The sequence below is a fragment of the Choloepus didactylus genome, chromosome 1, assembly GCF_015220235.1.
Source record: "Choloepus didactylus isolate mChoDid1 chromosome 1, mChoDid1.pri, whole genome shotgun sequence".
NCBI lineage: Eukaryota > Metazoa > Chordata > Mammalia > Pilosa > Megalonychidae > Choloepus > Choloepus didactylus.
This window is the reverse complement of record NC_051307.1, coordinates 203,880,541-203,901,256: the sequence shown is the minus strand read 5'-3', so window position 1 is coordinate 203,901,256 and position 20,716 is coordinate 203,880,541. Positions and strand designations below refer to the sequence as shown.

Sequence of the window (20,716 nt, the reverse complement as noted above, 5' to 3'; positions counted from 1 at the left end):
GTGTAGAAAAGTAGGGGAAGGAAACAAACAGACAAAGGTACCCAGTGTTCTTTTTTACTTCAATTGCTCTTTTTCACTCTAATTATTATTCTTGTTATTTTTGTGTGTGTGCTAATGAAGGTGTCAGGGATTGATTTAGGTGATGAATGTACAACTATGTAATGGTACTGTAAACAATCGAAAGTACAATTTGTTTTGTATGACTGCGTGGTATGTGAATATATCTCAATAAAATGATGATTAAAAAAAAAAAAATGTGTGCGGAGTTTTTTGTACATGGGTGGATGACTGGCAAGTTTCTCTTTCTGGTGAATGGAAGAGATAAGATCATCATTCTTTGAGACCTTTAAATGCCAAAACATAGGTGTGGGGGGTGGGGAGGAGTTCTCTAAGGTCCCAGTTGCCCAGTTTTCCCTCAGAAAGTTTAGTCCTTATATTTGTTTGTTTATCTGAAGCGGAAACATCTAGGTGCCAGGCTTTCTGTTCATGAGGGTGGATTATTGTTTATATACACTCTTCAGCAATCCTCTCTTTCAAAGGCCCAAGGCCCATTCCTACCCTCCATGGTTCTGGGTGCTGCTGAGCAGACCAGCGACCTCATTAGCTAAAGTTTCCTTCACACATACTGAGCTTACTTTGTCACTAATCCTCCATCTACTTTTCAGCTTCTGAAAATGGCTGATACACCTCATTTATTGGTGGGCCTCCACTCACTCTTTATTTTCAATCATTCCAATTACGTTTTGAAAAGGAGAAGAGTTAAACATATATATACATACACACACTTAATATATATTATGTATATCTTAAATAGGAAGCAACCTGGTCACTTCAGTTCAAAGCCCTTGTGTTCTAGTTTACTAATGCTGCTGGAATGCAAAACACCAGCGATGGACTGTCTTTTATAAAGGGAGTTTATTTGGTTACACAGCTACAGTCTTAAGGCCATAGTGTCCAAGGTAAGTCATCAACAATCGGGTACCTTCACTGGAGGATGGCCAATGGTGTCCGAAAAACCTCTGTTAGCTGGGAAGGCACGTAGCCGGCATCTGCTCCAAGTTCTGGTTTCAAAATGGCTTTCTCCCAGGACGTTCCTCTCTAGGCTACAGCTCCTCTTCAAAATGTCACTCTCAGTTGCTCTTGGGGGTGTTTGTCCTCTCTCAGCCTCTCTGGAGCAAGAGTCTGCTTTCAAAGGCCGTCTTCAAACTGTCTCTCATCTGCAGCTAATCTCTCAGCTTCTATGCATTCTTCAAGGTGTCCCTCTTGGCTATAGCAAGTTTGCTCCTTCTGTCTGAGCTTATATATTGCTCCAGTAATTTAATTCAGACCCACCCTGAATGGGTGGGGCAACACCTCCATGGAAATTATCCAACTAAAGGTCTTGTCCACGGTTGACTGAATCACATCTCCATGGAAACACCCAAAGAATTCCAAAATCTAATCAACACTAATATGTCTGCCCACACAAGACTGCATCAAAGATAACGGTGCTTTGGGGGCATAATACATAGAACTGGCACACCCTGATTTTAAGAGAATGAAACAAAAGTACTGAGAATAATATGGATTATTAAATTTAGGAAGAAATAAAATCTGAATATTATCTGTCCTGATTTCCCATACCCAAGTCTTAGATTTTTACTTGTCTGACAATAATAAATCATCATACCCATATTCACTCCATAAATACAGGACTACTTTTGAATGACAAAGTGTTAAAGAATGTTCTGAAGTACAGATGTAGACAAGTCCCATTTGTAGTGTATGTTTCTTCATATTCATTCCATGGCTATAAATGCAAAGGACACCAAATTCATATTTTAAAAGGAGGTGAAAGATTTGTAAAAAGGTATATTCTGTTACAGAGATCTAGAATCAAAGAACTCGAAGCTGGAAAATATCTCAAAGGATAATCTAGTCTAACTCTTTAATTTTCCAGATGTGAAAACTGAGTCTGATAGAGTTCCAGTGACTAGAATCAGTGTCCTTTGCTGATTAGAACAATTGTCCTTCGCTAACTACAAGAAACAACTATTCTTAGGAAAAACGATCAAACCATAATGGAGGAGGGGCAAGATGGCGGCATAGAGAAGAGTGGAAGCTAAGTAGTCCCCCTGGAACAACTACAAAAAACCAGAAACAACTAGTAAATAATCCAGAATAACTGCAGGGGGACAAACGAGACCATCCACTCATCATACACCAACCTGAATTGGGAGGAATGCCCAAGAACACAGCATAAAATCTGTAAGTAAAACCTGAGGAACCAAGTCATGGGACCCCCTCCCCCATAGCCCGAGCTGCAAAGCCTCATGGTGCCAGAGAGAAGCTCTCTCCCAGCAAGCGAATATAGCTCAGCTGAGCTCCAACTGGGGTTTTAAGTAGCGAGTGTGAACTGCTCACTACAGGTACGCAGCCCCAAAAAACAGACAGAGGCTTTGGGTGACGACTGACCTGGGAGAGCCAGAGGGTAGCCTTGGACTGGGTCTGAAGGGGACTATCTGTTTCTTTTTTGGCTCAGTGGAGAAAGCCCCAGTCATTTTCAGTTTCCAGGGCTGTGAAGTGGAGAAGGGTGGAGACAGCACAAGCAGAGAGAGAGACCATTGAAATGCTAATGACCTCCACCTGGGAGCTCTGTCTTCTCTAGGAGGAAAGGGGTGGGGCCCTTTCCATTCAGAACCAGACCCCAGAGCCTGGGGGAACACGGCCATACCTCCTCACACCCGTCAAGAATTACAGGCTAACAGACGTCACCTGCTGGGCAGAAAAGCACAGTGACCTGAGGCATCAAAGGGTGGAGCAATTTTCTAAGACACACCCACAGGGAAACCAGATACTGAATATTTCTTCCCTCTGGGACCTGAGCCTATTCTGGTCTGGGAAAACCTGATTTGGATAACCAAGGAAACCATGCCTAGACAACAGAAAATTACAACCTACACTAAGAAAAACAAAGTTATGGCCCAGTCAAAGGAACAAACGTACACTTCAACTGAGATACAGGAATTTAAACAACTAATGCTAAATCAATTCAAAAAGTTTAGAGAAGATATTGCAAAAGAGATAGAGGCTGTAAAGGAAGCACTGGGCACGCATACGGCAGAAATCAAAAGTTCAAAAAAACAACTAGTAGAATCTATGGAAATGAAAGGCACAACACAAGAGATGAAAGACACATGGAAACATACAACAGCAGATCTCAAGAGGCAGAAGAAAACACTCAGGAACTGGAGAACAAAACACCTGAAAGCCTACACGCAAAGGAGCACATGGAGAAAAGAATGAAAAAATAGGAGCAACATCTCTGGAAACTCCAGGATGAAACAAAGTACAATAATGTACGTATCATTGGTGTCCCAGAAGGAGAAGAGAAGGGAAAGGGGGCAGAAGCAATAACAGAGGAAATAATTAATGAAAATTTCCCATCTCTTAGGAAAGACATAAAATTACAGATCCAAGAAGCGCAGCGTACTCCAAACAGAAGAGATATGAATAGGCCTACGCCTAGACACTTAATAATCAGATTATCAAATATCAAAGACAAAGAGAGAATCCTGAAAGCAGCAAGAGAAAAGCAATCCATTACATACAAAGGAAGCTTCATAAGACTATGTGCGGATCTCTCAGCAGAAACCATGGAGGCAAGAAGGAAGTGGTGTGATATACTTAACATACTGAAAGAGAAAAACCACCAACCAAGAATCCTGTATCCAGCAGAGCTGTCCTTCGAATATGAGGGAGAGCTCAAAATATTTTCTGACAAACAGACAATGAGAGACTTCGTGAGCAAGACACCTGTCCTACAGGAAATACTAAAGGGAGCACTACAGGGTGATAGAAGACAGGAGTGCGTGGTTTGGAACACAATTTGGGGAGACGGTAGCACAACAATGCAAGTACACTGAACAAAGGTAACTATGAATACGGTTGACAGAGGAAGGTGGGGAGCATGTGAGACACCACAAGAAAGGAGGAAAGATAATGACTGGGACTGTGTAACTTGGTGAAATCTAGAGTATTCAACAATTGTGATAAAATGTACAAATACGTTCTTTCACGAGGGAGAACAAGCAAATGTCAACCTTGCAAGGTGTTAAAAATGGGGAGGCACTGGGGGAGGGATGCAATCAGCATAAACTAGAGACTACAACTAATAGAATCATTGTATTATGCTTCCTTTAATGTAACAAAGGTGATATACCAAGGTGAATGCAGATACGAGGGGGGGATAGGGGAGGCATGTTAGACACTTGACATTGGTGGTATTGTCTGATTCTTTATTCTACTTTGATTTAAGGTTATTTTTCCTTTTGCTGCTTCCTAGCTGTCTTTTTTTTCCCTCTTTCTTTTGCCTCTCTACCTTCTTTGACTCTCCCTCCTGCCTTGTGGAAGAAATGTAGATGCTCTTATATAGATAATGGTGAAGGTGGTGAACACATAGATGTATGACCATGCAGAAAACCATCGATTATTTACTTGGGATGGAATGTATGGTGAGTGAACAAAACCATATTAAAAAAAAAAATGGGTTGATGACAAAACCTCGAGGACAATATACTGAGTGAAATAAGCCAGACACATTAGGACAATTATTGCAGGGTCTCACTGATAGGAACTAATTATAATGTGTAAACTCATGGACATGAAATATAAGGTACCAAGATATAGGACGAGGCTTAAGAATGGGGAGTGGTTGCTTAGTATGAGCAGAATGTTCAATTAGGATGAACTTAAATGTTTGGAAATGAACAGGGGTGTTGGTAGCAAGATGTGAGAATAACTAACAGCGCCAAATGGTGTGTGAATGAGGTGGAAAGGGGAAGCTCAGAGTCATATATGTTACCAGAAGGAAAGTTGGAGGTTAAAAGATGGGAATGTATAAAACTGAATCCTGTGGTGGGCAATGTCCATGATCAACTGTACAAATACTAGAAATCACTTCTATGAACCAGAACAAATATATGACAATACAATTAGAAGTTAATAATAGAGGGGCATATAGGGAAGAACTATATACCTATTACAAACTATATACTACAGTTAGTAGTATTTCAACATTTTTTCATAAACAGTAACAAAGGTACTGTATCAATACTACGAGTCAACAATTGAGGGGGGTTGGTTAGGGATAGGGGAGGTTTAGAGTTTCCTTTTCTTTTTTTCTTTTTTCATCTTTCACTTTATTTGTTGTCTGGAGTAATGAAAAGTTTCTAAAAATTGAACAAAAATTAAGTGTGATGGATGCACAGCTGTATGAGGGTACCCAGGGGCAAGTGATTGTACACTTTGGATCTTTGGATAATTGTATGGTATCTGAACAATCTCAATAAAAATGAAAAAAAAAATCAAAAAAAAAAAAAAAAAAGCATAATGGAGAATGTAACTTTGTTTTTTAATTATCAAAGGTAAGCTATGAGGTACAAACCCCAGACGACTGAGTTATCATAAATGAATCTGAGAGATGCTTAAATAATATACTTACTCATTACCCCAGTCCAGACGCACTGTGATGTGCCGCTTAACCTCCCGCACCTGATCTTGAGTCAAGTGACCGGACAGTAGCTGCCTTCTCAGGTCAATAAGTTCATTCATCACATGGCGAAGTTTGTAGAAAAGATCTACTTTGTGTTTCTGTAAGGTCATTTTTGGTGTTGGGTGAAATAAAAAAGAGATATGGAAAGGGAGTGAAAAGAGAAAGACAAATAGTTAAAATACGAAAAGTACTAATTTCTTGGAACCATTAAAAGAAGACAATATAAAGAGGAGCTTAAGAATCCTAAAAAAAAAGTCCTTACTTCCTACCGTCTAAAAATCTCTACTTATTGACATCTAACAAAGCAATATACTTGATTTTGAGCATGCAAAGTATTGTCTGTTTATCTATACTCTACTCCATTCTGGACCTATTCATTTTCCAATAAATCAAAATTACTAAACTTAAACACAGGAGCCAAGCACCTTTCCCTCTGAGAGAAGTTACTATGGATGTTTAACAGCAAAGATTTCAACTATCCAGCATGGTCTCAGGCTTCTCCAGAAGGTGGGGAAGGAAGAGAGAAAAAATGATTTTCCTTACTTTGAAGGAAAATAAGGTGTTAATACAAAGCCACAGTCTCTGGAATGAGGTTCATTCCTGTTTTTCAGGCCTCATAAAGCTCTGATTTAGCTTTTTTAAACAGTGTGTGTCCCTAGTATCATATATTTCTACCCTTTTAAGTTTAATAAAAGATGTCATCTTTATAAGAGTTAAATGATAATATCTTAATGAACTTAATTATGGACAATGGTTTTAATCTTACAATTAAAAATTTTAAGTGCCATGAGATAGATACTTGAGAGCAAAATGATGTACTTAAGAATTTAAGCAGAAAAACAAAAGTCCTATTTGCTTACAAATGAAACCTTGATTTTAGAATCTCTGAGTTTCTGTTTCTTTTATAGAGCAGAATAATCACGTATAATAATTAGTATTTTAAATGTTACCTATCCATAAAGAATGCTTTTAAAGACAGATCAACATTACCATAGTGTTAGTAAAGTTTCTATCACGGATGTTCCTTACAAAGATGCTTGCCAAAATGAGCTTGATTCCGGTGGCTATAAATGAAATTAATTATAAAGTGAATTACAAACTAGTAGAATCAGCTAATGGTTTTAGGTGGCATTGATCTTATGACAAAATGTAAGGAACATCATACTATCTAGAAATCATCAATGGACTATTAGAAACTCTTAAAGGTCCATCTTAAAGAGATATTATATTTAACTGGAAGACTTAGGAATCAAGCATTCTACATCACTTTTAAATAGTTTTCTGTCCTTTCTTGAGTCAATGAACAGATAAAGAAAAGTTAAGCACCCTAAATGGTACACATGCTTGCAGAATTTACAAATTCCTGTCAGCTCAAAGTGCAGTAAGGACTAAGCAAACTGCAACATCTGGAAAATAAGGATTCTGACATCAGGCAATAAAGGTAAAGTGATGTATGCTTCCAGAACATGCATTTTATTGATAAAAGAGGGCCACCATTCTAAGTTCAAAATATAAAGTTAGAATTATTAATTTTCCCATCAAAACATATACAATATCCACTGTTGCATTCATTCATTCACTTAATTAAAAAATGTTTAAAAATCACTGCTATTTGCTATAATCAAAAAGTCCCTGTTCTCGTGGTGCTTTCATTCTAGAGAGCAGGGACAGACTATACACAGATAAATAATGGTGATGATAAGTTCTAAGAAGAAAATTAAAGCAGAGTAAGGAGACAGTGAGTGATGGAGGGAGGGCTGGGAGTCTAGGAAGGTATTGCTTCAGGTAGAGTGGTCACAGGAAGTCTTCTTTGGAAACTGAACTTTGTATAGAGATTTCAGTGAAGTAAGGCAGCAAGATTTGGGAAAACGGGGAAAGTTTTGAAGCTGTAAGAAACAGCAAGTACAAAGGCCTTAGTGTGGAAGTGGACTTCTCATGTTCAGGAAGAACAGGGAGGTCAGTGCATCTGCAACAAAGTAAACAAGGGAAAGAGTGGTGACAATACAGTCAGAGAGGTAACAGAGACCAAACTAGTGAGCACCTTTGTAGACCATGGTAAGGGCTGTGGCTTACTCAAGTCTAAGCCAGATGGAAAGCCACTGGAGAATTTGGAGCAGAAGGGTAGTATGAACTGATTTAAGTCTTGAAAGCACCACTCTGGGTGCTCTGTGGAAAATAAACCATGAAAAGGCAGGGGACCCAGTCACAAGGCTATTTATTGCACCAAGCCAAAGGATGTGGGTTGTTTGGAAGAGAGTAAAAATGGTGATGGTAAGAAGGGCTTGGAGTCCTGACAAGTTTTATAGGTATAGGTGCCAGGATCTGCTGATGGATTAAATGTGGGAGGTGAATGGAGTCATGTATTAGTCTTCTTTTTGGCCTAAGGAGATGTCTGTAGGAGAAAAACAAAGTTCAATTTTGGGCATGCTGAGTTTGACCCTGAGTTTCAACATGTAGAGGTCAAGAAGGTGAGGCATACTATCTAGCAGAGGAAATTTAAAAGGAGCAAGCGGTGAGGTGAGAAGAAAAGCTGGAGAGTATGGCGCCATGGAAGCCAAAAGAAAATGGGGTTTCATGGAAGGTTTCAAATACACTGAGAGGTTAAATAAAATATAGCCTGAGAATTTGCCACTCGGCTTGATGTTATGGTGTCCATCACTGATCTGTACAAGAGCAATTTTGATGGAATGCTTGGAGTGTGTTCAAGAGAGAAGGGGAAGGAGAGGAAGTAGAAACAGAGCATAGACAACTCTTTTGAAGTCCTTTGCAGTATTTAGAAACAGAGAAAGAGGGTAGCAAATGAGGTTGTGGAGTCAAGGGAGGATTTTCCAAAAAGTGAGACAAAAATTTAGGCTATTTGTATACTACGTGAATGATCTAGTGGAGAGAGAAAGTTTGATGATACAAGTATTAAATGTTTGAGTAGACAAGAAGAGCTAGGTTCCAGGATGCAAGAGGGGGATTTGGCCTTAGATAACAGCCTGGATATTTTTATATTGCCACAGGGAGGAAAGGCATTGAAAAGGGTAGTGACACAGGTAGTTGAGAAATTTGGTGACATGAGGACTGAATTTTTCCTCTGATTGCTTTATTCTCAGGGAAATAAAAATCAAGGTCATCATCTGAGTGAGTGGAGTGGGAGAGGGTGTTAGGGGTTTAAGAGTAGAGGAGTAGATGTAAAACAGTTTCTTAGGGAATGGTAAGGTAAATTGACAAGGGTAAAATAGTACAATTGCCAGGTGGTTCTGATAATTGTTGACACTAACTAAAAATGAGGTTGTGTGATTTTTTCCTAGTCAAATATAATGAAGTATACTGATACTGAAGTATCATGTCTGTCTGTAAGAGTGTCTGTATGTGTGTATACATATAAATATATACACATACACATCATATATATAACAAAAGCACATACACATATACACAATATCTATGCAACACATACATGCATACACACACATAATACCTATGCAAAAATATACTAATATAATCTTTCTTTTAAAGCATTGAGCATAGTTGTTTATTTAATCAGGACTTTGCGGCACATTGTATTTTCCAAAGAGGACTACAATATCTCCCATCCCATCTTCTATAATGTGACCCTGAACACTCCTCCATCAACAAGTGGAGTCTATTTCTCCACACCCTTGATTCTGAGCAGACCTGTGACTTCTCTAACCAACAGAACTTGACAGCAGTAAGCTAGGCCAGTTCTAGAAGCAGCCCTTAACTAGTCTGGCATCTTCCACTTCCTGCCTCTTAGAACACATGCTCTTTGGAGGTTCTCTCTCAGAATCCAGCTGTCATAATGGAAAAAAGTCCAAGTTACATGGAGAGGCCATACACATGCATTCTCGTCATCACTCCCAGCAGTGTGAATGAGCAGTCTTGGATACCCTGCTTGGCCCAGCCCAGCCAGCCTTCACAGGACTACAGCCCCTGTCAACATCTCATTGCAACCTAATGAGAAACCCTAAATGAAAACTGCCCAACTGAACCCACTATCCAGAGAAGAATGAAAGATAATAAATGGTTGTTTTAAGTCACTAAACTTTGGGTGGTTGGTTACGTAGGTAACTGGGAAAATTACATAGTACTTTTTTCATTACACAGTCAGTTACTGTTTCTAACTATGTATGTAAAGCTGGGAATATTTATCCTACATGCACTGTGTAAAGATGCACTAAGAATGAAATGTATCATATAATCTAAAAGCAGTACTTTCGTTACAATCCCGGTAGAACGATTTCCTTTTTCCAGGTCAACATAATGATCTCTTTTACCAGAGGCTCTAGTTCTGGAGGCTCTACAAACATTACTCTGATACCACATTGTGCTCTTGGGTTTGCTAGAAAAAGAGAGCACAGCACACCCACTCAAGGTGAACAATCTGGGTGACTGGCCCCAAAGTACACTATTCACCTGGAATCACCTAATACAACAGGACAGCTGAAATACACCACTCATGTAGAACAATCCTTTTCTACCGAGAGATCTGTTCTTTGGGGTATTAAAATAAGAGTATATACAGGTTGATAATGCAGGTTTAGCTTTCCTGCACAACCATCCCTAGTTCTTGGCATTGCTAAAATAAAAGCAAGAAAATTAAAAAAAAAAAAAAAAAAGACAAGGAAGAAAATGAACTCTGCAGCCCATATTAACAACAGACTCAGACTCAGCCTCACCAAAAGGTCTATAGTCTAATATTTGTCAGAACTGTCACAAAATATTGAAAGGTATATTGAAGAGTCAACAGAAACCATAAATTTGGAACAATTAAACTGCTCTGCAGCCACATGCCAAGTAGAATTTGTCTCATCATTGTGAAAGAATCCCTGGAACCCTGCAGAAATTGTGTTTTAATACTCCTGATTTAAAAATTATTTCTAAACTAAACTACTTGTAACCCAATGTGAGAGGAAAATTGTGCTACAATGGTGCGTCTGAGTTAGTAAATGACCAAAGTTATAAAGTATCTACCATAAAGAAGGATGCCTTTAATATTAAACTACAGATGCATAAAAACTGATTAATATAAGATCATTAAAAATCAAACTAAAATAAAAGTTCATTGAAAGTACTGCTCTCCTCAAAGAAAATAAATGCTCTGATGTGAGTATTAAAACATGTAGGTGAAAATCAGTTCAATGAAATTTAAACATTATGTACACATTTCAAGTTAAGGAGAGATTTCCAACTTTTCTCATTTTATTTCTTCTTTTTTAAAATTATTTATATACAGGCAGATGGCATATTTTCTCATTTATTTATTCTTATAAATTAATCATTAAGAACTTAACTTTATTCAAACTTCTCTAGTATTTTTTTGTCATTACTACTAATAACCAAGACTTTTTACCATGAAATAACTTTCAATCCTATTCGAAAGATTTATATTATATTGCAAAGCTCTAAAACTTATCCCAGTATAATTTAAAAATCTCTATAACTTGCAGTACTTGCAATTCTAATGAACTTTATGTCACCCTAAATCTTTGTGTCTAAGAATTTAAAGTTTCACTTTGGAATGTTACATAGATACAGTTAACAAAGCCTTCAAAATGAGTACAAAAGGGGAGAAATTTCTATGAAACAGATCTCCAAACCCAAGCTATTTCACACTGATTTGCAATTAATATTTGCAAAAAACTATAATGCAAAGAAACAATGTGGAGGGGTGGGGCAAGATAGTGGAGTGGTGAGGTGTGGGTTTTAGTTACCCCTCTGGGGCAGCTGGCAGATAGCCAGGAACTGTGTGGACCGAACACCTCAGTGGAATCTGAGTTTGGACACATGTCATACAACAGTCTCCAGCACATAGAGCAGCTAAAATCAGCAAAATCTGTAAGTTCTCATGGCCAGGGGGCCCATGCCCCTTCCTGCCAGGCACAACAGACGGTTTTGTGACTGGTTTCCTAAGGGAGGAAGAGCCGTAGGTGCTGGGAACAAGGAGGGAGAACTGCAGTTGCAGAACTGATTAACAAACTCAGACTGCTGAACAAAAACTCCAACCATAGATAAATGAGACCAGACACTGGAGAAGCTGGGAGCAGTCAGCATGGCAGAGAGGAGATAGGGCTAGCAAAAACAGCAAAAAAAAAACAAAACAAAAACAGACTTTCAGAGTTGGGGGTGAATAGAACACAGAGAAGGGCTGGCTCAAACAGAATCAGACATACATGCAAACCCAGGGAGCCAGGACCTTTCTCTGAAAAGACGGTTTTCTGGTTTCTTATTTGCTCTTCAAATGCTCTCCAACTCCTTGTCTTTTTCCATTTCAATAGCCCATCAGAACTGCAAGGACAGAATTAAAGCGCTTTTCTTTCAGTAGTCTATACCGAGTCTTTCTTTTTCTTTTTCTATTTTTTCTCTCTTTTAAAATAATTATTCTAAGTAGCCCATGCCTCAAAGACTTGCAATTTGGGCCCAGGCCAAAGCAGAAATAAGATAGCTCTGAGAGACAAAGCAATAATTCTAGTGGGGAGACAATTCACTGAAGGCCATGAGTTCCCCAAGAAAAGAGGGGTGTGGTCAAGTTCGAGTGGCAGACCTCATTAGGGAAACTTAGTTATTCAGAAAGAATAATGGAAGAAATATTCACTGAAAATTTCCCAACTCTTATGAAAGACAGAAAATTACAGATTCAAGAAGTGCAGTGTACCCCAAAAAGAACAGATCCCAATAGACCTACTCCAAGACACTTACTGATCAGATTCTCCAATATCAAAGAAAAGAGAGAATTCTGAAAGTAGCAAGAGAAAAACAATCCATCACATACAAGGGAATCTTGATAATACTATGCACAGGCTTCTCTGCAGAAACCATGGAGGTGAGAAGACAGTGGTATGATATATTTAAGAAACTGAAAAAGAACTGCCAATCAAGAATACTATATCCAGCAAAACTATCCTTCAAAAATGAGGGAGAGATTAAAATATTTTCAGACAAACAGACACTGAGAGAGTTTGTGAATAAGAAACCAGTGCTACAAGAAACACTAAAGGGAGTGCTACAGGCTGATAGGAAAAGACAGGAGAGACAGGTTTGGACAAGATTGTAAAAATGAAGATTATCAGGAAGAGTAAAAGTAGAGAGAGGAAAAAATAAGACATACATATAAAATCCAAAAGACAAAATGGTAGAAGAAAGTACTGCACTTACAGTAATAACACCGAATGTTAATGGATTAAACTCCCCAATAAAAAGACACAGACTAGCAGAATGGATTAAACAACAGGACCCATCTATATGCTATCTACAAGAAACTCACTTTAGACACAAGGACAAAATCTGTTGAAAGTGAGAGGTTGGAAAAAGATATTTCATGCAAACAGCAAGCAAAAAAAGTGGGAGGAGCTACATTAATATCAGACAAATTAGACTTCAAAAGTAAAACAATTAAAAGAGACAAAGAAGGACACTATATATTAATAAAAGGGTCAATTCATCAAGAAAACAAAACAATCAAATACATATACACCAAGCCAGAGTGTCCCAAAACTCATGATGCAAACACTGAGAACACTGAAAAGAGAAGTAGATACCTCTACAATAATAGGTAGAGATTTCAATGCACTGCTCTCATCAATGAATAGAACATCTAGACAGAGGATCAATAAGGAAACAGAGACATTGAATTGTACCATAAATAAACCAGATTTGACAGAAATTTATAGAACACTATACCCCACAACAGCAGGATACACATTTTCTGAAGTGCTCATGGAACATTCTCTAGGACAGACCAAATGTTGGGTCACAAAGCAAGTCTCAAAAAATGAAAAAACACTGATATTATAAAAAACACTTTTTGGATCATAATGGAATGAAGTTGGAAATAAATAACAGGCAGAAGATTGTAAAATTCACACATACATGGCGGCTAAACAACAAACTCTTAGAAAACCAATGGGTAAAGGAAGAAATTACAAGAGAAATTAGTAAATACCTTGAGGCAAATGATAATGAAAACAAAGCATATCAAAACTTATGGGAAGCAGAAAAGGCAGTGCTGAGAGGGAAATTTCTTGCCCTATTAAAAGAAAAGAGAGAGCAAAAATTGAGGAATTAACTGTTCACCTGGAGGAACTAGAGAAAGAACAGCAAACAAATCCCAAAGCAAACAGAAGGAAAGAAATAACAAAAATTAGAGCAGAAATAAATGAAACTGAGAATAGGAAAACAAAAGAGAGAATCAACAAAACCAGAAGTTGGTTCTTGGAGAAAACCAATAAAATTGATGGAGCCCCAGCTAGGCTAACAAAAAATAAAAATAAAAAAATAAGAGAGCAGATGCAAATAAATGCAATCAGAAACAGGAAAGGAAACTTAACTACTACTGACCCTGCAGAAATAAAGCAGATAATGAGAAGACACTATGAGCAACTATATGCTAATAAACTAGACAACTTAGATGAAATGGACAACTTCCTAGAAAAGCATAAACAACCAACATTGACTCAAGAAGAAATAGAGGACCTCAATAAACCAATCACAAGTTAAGAGATTGAGTAAGTCACCAAAAAGATCCCAAGAAAGAAAAGCCCGGGACCAACTGGCTTCACGTGAATTCTACCAAGCATTCAAGAAAGAATTAGTACCAATCCTGATCAAACTCTTCAAAAAAACTGAAGAGGAGGGGAAGCTACCCAACACATTCTATGAAGCCAACATCACCCTAATACCAAAATCAGACAGACACTTTAAAAAAAGAAACTTACAGACCAATCTCTTTAATTAATATAGAAGCAAAAATTCTCAACAAAATACTCACAAATCAAATCTAGAAGCACATTAAAAGAATTATACACCACAACCAGGTGAGGTTTATTCCAGGTATGCAAGGCTGGTTCAACACAAGAAAATCAATTGATGTAACACACCACATCAGTAAATCAAAGCAGAAGAACCACAGGATCATAATAATCGATATGACAAAATTCAACATCCTTTCTTGATGAAAACACTTCCAAAGATAGGAATAGAAGAGAATTTTCTCAATATGATAAAGGCAATATATGAAAAACCCACAGCTAACATCCTACTCAATGGGGAGAGATTGAAAGCTTTCCCTCTAAGATCAGGAACAAGACAGGGATGCCCACTGTCACCATGGTTATTCAGCATTATACTGGAAGTTCAAGCTAGAGCAATTAGGCAAGAAAAAGCAATAAAAGGCATCCAAATTGGGGAAGAAGTAAAACTTTCACTGTTTGCAGATGACATGATTGTATATGTAGAAAATTCAGAAAAATCTACAGCAAGGCTATTAGAACTAATCAATGACTACCACAAAGTGGCAGGCTACAAGATCAACATGCAAAAATCTGTAGTGTTCTGTTACACAAGTGATGTGCAACAAGAGGTAGAAATCAAGAAAAAAAATTCCATTAGGAATAGCAACCAAAAGAATCAAGTATTTAGGAATAAACTTAACCAATGCTACAAAAGACCTATAAAGAAAACTACAAGAAACTACTAAAAGAAATCGAACAGGATCTTAAAAAATGGAAGAACATACCATGTTCATGGATTGGAAGACTAAATATAATTAAGATGTCAACTCTACCTAAACTGATTTATAGATTTAATGCAATACCAATTAAAACCCCAACAACTTACTTTGCAGAAATAGAAAAACCAATAACCAAATTTATTTGGAAGGGCAAGGTGCCCTCGAAGAGCCAAAAATATCTTGAGAAAGGGGAACAAAGTGGGAGGGCTCACACTACCTGACTCTGAAGCATATTGCAAAGCTACAGTGCTCAAAACAGCATGGTACTGGCATAAGGATAGATATACCAACCAATGGAATTGAATCGAGTGTTCAGAAATAGACTCTTGCATCTACAGACAATAGATCTTTGAAAAAGCAGTCAAGCCAAAGCAACTGGGACGGAGCAGCCTCTTCAATAAATGGTATTTGGAGAACTGGATATCCATTTCCAAAAGAATGAAAGAGGACCCCTATCTCACACCTTATACAAAAATTAATTTGAAATGGATCAAAGACCTAAACATTAGCACTAAGACCAAAAGGCTCTTAGAAGAAAATGTAGGGCGATTTCTTAAAGATCTTGTGATAGGAGGCAGTTTCCTAGACCTTATACACAAAGTGTGAGAAACCAAAGAACAAACAGACAAATGGGATCTCCTCAAAATGAAACACTTTTGTACGTCAAAGGACTTTGTCAGAAAGGCAAAAAGGCAGCCTACACAATTGGAGATGATATTTGGAAACCACATATCAGATAAAAGTTTAATATCCCAAATACATAAAGCGATCCTACAACTCAAGAACAAAAAGATAAACAATCCAGTTAAAAAATGGGCAAAAGACATAGACAGATGCTTTCTGAAGAGGAAATACAAATGGCTCAAAAAACATATGAAAAAATGCTCAACTTCACTGACTATTAGGGAAATGCAAATCAAAACCACAATGAGATATCATCTTCCACCTACCACAATGGCTATTATCTAAAAAACAGAAAATTACACGTACTAGAGAGGATGTGGCGAAAGAAGCACACTTACTCACTGTTGGTGGGAATGTAGAATGGTGCAACCAATCTGGAAGACAGTGTGGAAGTTCCGCAGGAAGCTAAGTATAGACTTACCATATGACCCAGCTATTCCACTGCTAGGTATATACTCAGAGGAACTGATAGTTAAGACAGGAACAGATATTTGTAAACCAATGTTTATCATGGCATTATTCACAACAGCAAAGAGATGGAAACAGCCCAAATGTTCATCAATGGATGAGTGGATAAACAAACTGTGGTACATACACATGATGGAATATTACACAGCTGTAAGACAGAACAAAGACATGGAACATATAATAACAAGGATGACCCTGATGACATTATGTTGAGCAAAGTTAGCCAGAAACAAAAGGAGAAATACTGTATGGTCTCATTAATATGAACTAACATTAAGGAGCAAACTTTGAAAGTTAAAAGCTGGTAACACAGGCTACCAGGAGATAGAAAGAGGGTAGAGATTGGGCATTTGATGCTGAAGGACTACAGAATGTTCAGCAGGACTCATTGTATAAATCCAGAAATAGATAGCATAATACCATGTGACAGTAGCACAATATTTTAACTACAGTGAACAAAGATGTCGGTGAGTAAAGCTGAAAGAAGTGGGCTAGGGGCATGAATGACACCTGCCATAAAGATAGAAGGTAAAGACTGGGACTGTTTAACTCAGCAAAAACTGGAATGGTCAATGATTGTGACTAAATGTACAAATATAAAACTGTTCTTGCATATGGGGGAACAAACGAATGTCAACCATGCAGAGTGTTGGAAAGGGGGTGGTATTGGGGAAAAAATATAATCAAAGCAAACTGGAGTCTGTGGTCAACAGTGACATTGTAATATGCTTCCAATAAATGTAATAAAGGCAATATACCAAAGATAAATGTGTTTGAGGGGGGATATAAGAGAGGGATATGAGATTCTTGGTAGTGGTGTTATTGTTTGACCTTACTATTGTATTGTATGATATTTTATTTTTCTTTTTATTATCTTTTTTACTATTCCTTAAGGAATTTAAATAGAAACTTTTTTTTCATAGTAATCAATATGTTCAAGTGCTGACTGTGGTGATAAACGTACAAATGTATGATGATACTGTGAACAACTGATTGTACCCTTGATAATTATATGGTATGTGAATACAGCTCTATAAAATTGTATGGAAAAATATAAATAGGGATAAAAGTGCTGGACAAAACATGGAGAGAGGGATGAATGTATTTACTGTTGGTTAGGAGGCAGAATGGTGTAGCCTTTCTGGAGGACAGTGGGGTGGTTCCACAAGAAGCTAAGTATGTGGGTGCCATAAGGTCCTCCAACCTCATTAGGGGGCATTTACTTGGAGGATCTGAGAGCAGGGACATGAATGGACATTTGCACACTGGTGTTTATGGAGAGAGCATGCATGATCTGCAATGGGTGAAGGTGGCCTAAGGGTACATAGACTGAGGAACAGAATGGTGAACTGCTGTGTGTACCTACACAATACAGAGCAACTGCAAGGAGTGAAGCTGTGAGACATGCAATGAGGTGAATGGAACCCATAGACAGCATTTTGAGTGACATACGCCAGAAACAAAGGCAAACACTATAATTTCCTCACCAATGTGGACCGGCTACAATGTGTAAACTCAGAACTGAAGCTTAGAGCACAGCTTATCAGGGGAACGCCTATTGTAATGGTCCCTAGATTGTAAACTCTTGCAGCAGTCACACCTATTCCTGAATTGTAATAGCTATCTCCCAATTCTGAGATGCTAATCCCTTTGTGCATAACATGACAGATCCCTGGAACTTTGGTTATATGTGTGACACCTGAAACTAGAGCTAGAACTTGGCAGATATGAATGTCAGTGTTAGCACATATAGCAACTGTTAAAAAAAAAAGCTGAAAAAGAGTCCAGGCTTCAACTAGAGATATGAATGAAGCAGACGTGGTTAGGACGAGGGCAAATCGGGCCAAAGGATAAAGGACAATACTGACTACATTTTAAAACTTCAAATTCCACGTGAGACCAAAGGAAGAGATGTTTAGTTGGTGCAAGATCTATATTTCCTAAACAATTTAACTTATACAGTTTGTTCAAATACCATAATTACATGGAACTTTTAATAGGAAGTGAGACCTGGTAGGTTTGCATAGGTTATTGTGAAATAGCAACACATCCCAAAGTAATTTGGACAGAGAATAAAAATATATATGCAGAATCCCCCTGAGGAGCTGGGAGAAAACAGAGGCATTGGGCTTCATTACCTGGATTGCTGCTGATGTTCTCACAAACACTGAGGACTGGCGGTTTCATGTGCCAAGCCCTCTATCATGGGACTTGCCCTTATGAAGCTTGTTACTGCAAAGGAGAAGCTAACCTGCTTATAATTGTGCCTAAGGGTCTCCCCCTGAGTACCTCTTTGTTGCTCTGATGTGGCCCTCTCTCTGTAGCTAAGCCAACTCGGCAGGTGAACTCACTGCCCTCCCCCTCTACGTGGGATCTGACCCCCAGGGGTGTAAATCTCCCTGGCAACAAGGGATATGACTTCCAGCAATGAATATGGACCCAACATTGTGAGATTGAGAACATCTTCTTGATCAAAAGGGGGATCTAAAAATGAAACTAAATAAAGTTTCAGTGGCTGAGAGATTCCAAATGGAGTCGAGAGGTCACTCTGGTGGGCACTCTTACACACTATATAGATAACCCTTTTTATGTTTTAATGCATTGGAATAGCTAGAAGTAAATACTTGAAACTATCAAACTGCAACCCAGTAGCCTTGACTCTTAAAGACAACTGTATAGCAATGTAGCTTACAAGGGGTGACTGTGTGACTGTGAAAGCCTTGTGGATCACACTCTCTTTATTCGGTGTATGGATGGATGGGTAGAAAAATGGGGACAAAAAACTAAATGAAAAATAGGGTGGGATGGGAGGGATGATTTGGGTGTTCTTTTTTACTTTTATTTTTTATTCTTATTTTCACTTTCTATGGTACAAGGAAAACGTTCAAAGAATAGATTGGGGTGATGAATGCACAACTATATGATGGTACTGTGAACAACTGATTGTACACTTTGGATGTTGTATGGTGTGTGTATATATCTCAATAAAATTGAATTAAAACAAAAAGAAACCATGTGGAACCTCTTTTTCTGTTCACTAATATGGAGATATGGATATACAGTCTATTTCCTTGGCATACATATCCACTCATCCACCTCTCAGTGCCCAAGATATCTTCCTCACTGCAGTCCCAATCCAAATATATCTTCTCTTACAGACTTGTTGATGGCTGAAATAATAACATTATAGCTTCAATCTTATTTTAGAACAAAAATATTTGCAGGAGTGTTAAGACTTTTAAAAAAGTTTCTATCTTAGCTTAAGTAAGCTAATCATCTTTTTTCCCATGACTAAATCTTAGTAAGAAGGAACAAAGCCAACTGTGCCAGTTTGAGTGTATTGTGTCCCCCAAATGCCATTATCTTTATAGTCTTGTGTGGGGCAGAAGTTTTGGTGTTGGTTAGATTTGCTTGGAGTGTGCCCCACCCAGCTGTGGGAGATAATTTTAATGAGATGTTCCCATGGAGGTGTGGCCCCGCCCATTCGGGGTGGGCCTTGATCAGTGGAGCTATATAAATGAGCTGACTTGGGGGGAAGAAAGAGAGTGCAGCTGGGAGTGATGTTTTGAAGAGAAGCAAGCTTGCTAGAAAGGAACGTCCTGGGAGAAAGCCGTTTTGAGGCCGGAGCTTTGGAGCAGACGCCAGCTGCCTTCCTAGCTAACAGAGGTTTTCCAGACACCACTGGCCGTCCTCCGGTGAAGGTACCCAATTGCTGAGGTGTTACTTTGGATGCTTTGTGGCCTTAAGACTGTAACTGTGTAGTGAAATAAACCCCCATTTTATAAAGGCCTGTCCTTCTCTGGTGTTTTGCATTCTGCAGCATTAGCAAACTAGGACAAATTTTGGTACCAGAGAAGTGGGGTGCTTTTGCTGCTGAATTTGCAAATACCAAACATGTTGGAACGGCTTTTTAAATGGATAAGGGGGAATTTCTGGAAGAGTTGTGAGGAGCTTGATAGAAAAGGCCAAAACTGCTTTAAAGAGACTGTTTGTGGAAATATGGACTCTAAAGATACTTCTGATGAGGACTTGAACAGAAATGATGAATGTGTTGTAAACTGGAAGAAAGGCGATCCTTGTTTTAAAGTGGCAGAGAATTTGGCAAAATTGAGTCCTGGTGTCAGATGGAAGGAAGAATCTGGAAGCAACAACTTGGAATACTTAGCTGAGGAGATCTCCAGACTATGTGTGGAGGACGTATCCTGGCTTCTCCTTGCAGCTTATAGTAAAATGCGAGCAGAGAGAGATAAACTTAGAACTGAACTCTTGGGTTCAAAGAAACCAGAAGTTGATGGCTTGGAAAATTACGGGCTTCCAGTGGGTAGAATCCCAGAAGCTACAGCCCAACCTGAGGACAAGCCAAGATTGGATAAGGAGTTAAGCAGAAAGGATTTGTGGAAACTCCTATTGTCTGATGGCTTTGACCCCTGCATGCTTCATGCAAAGCCAACAGAATTTTTGCGAGATCTTTATAGACGGAGCCATTGCCGGTCTGGACTGGAGGAGAGAGACAAGGA

At 38.5% G+C, this 20,716-nt stretch overlaps 1 protein-coding gene across 7 annotated transcripts in view; it reads right to left on the bottom strand.

Annotated features, from left to right (window-relative positions):
* The window catches only part of DOCK3 (dedicator of cytokinesis 3), a 639,207-nt gene that overhangs the window by 286,463 nt on the left and 332,028 nt on the right, over positions 1–20,716 (bottom strand). For all 7 annotated transcript variants that reach the window (XM_037797176.1, XM_037797183.1, XM_037797213.1 and 4 more), the window contains exon 6: positions 5,483–5,631. In XM_037797176.1, coding sequence (XP_037653104.1) covers positions 5,483–5,631 — 149 coding nt within the window. The remainder of the gene's footprint in view (positions 1–5,482; positions 5,632–20,716) is intronic.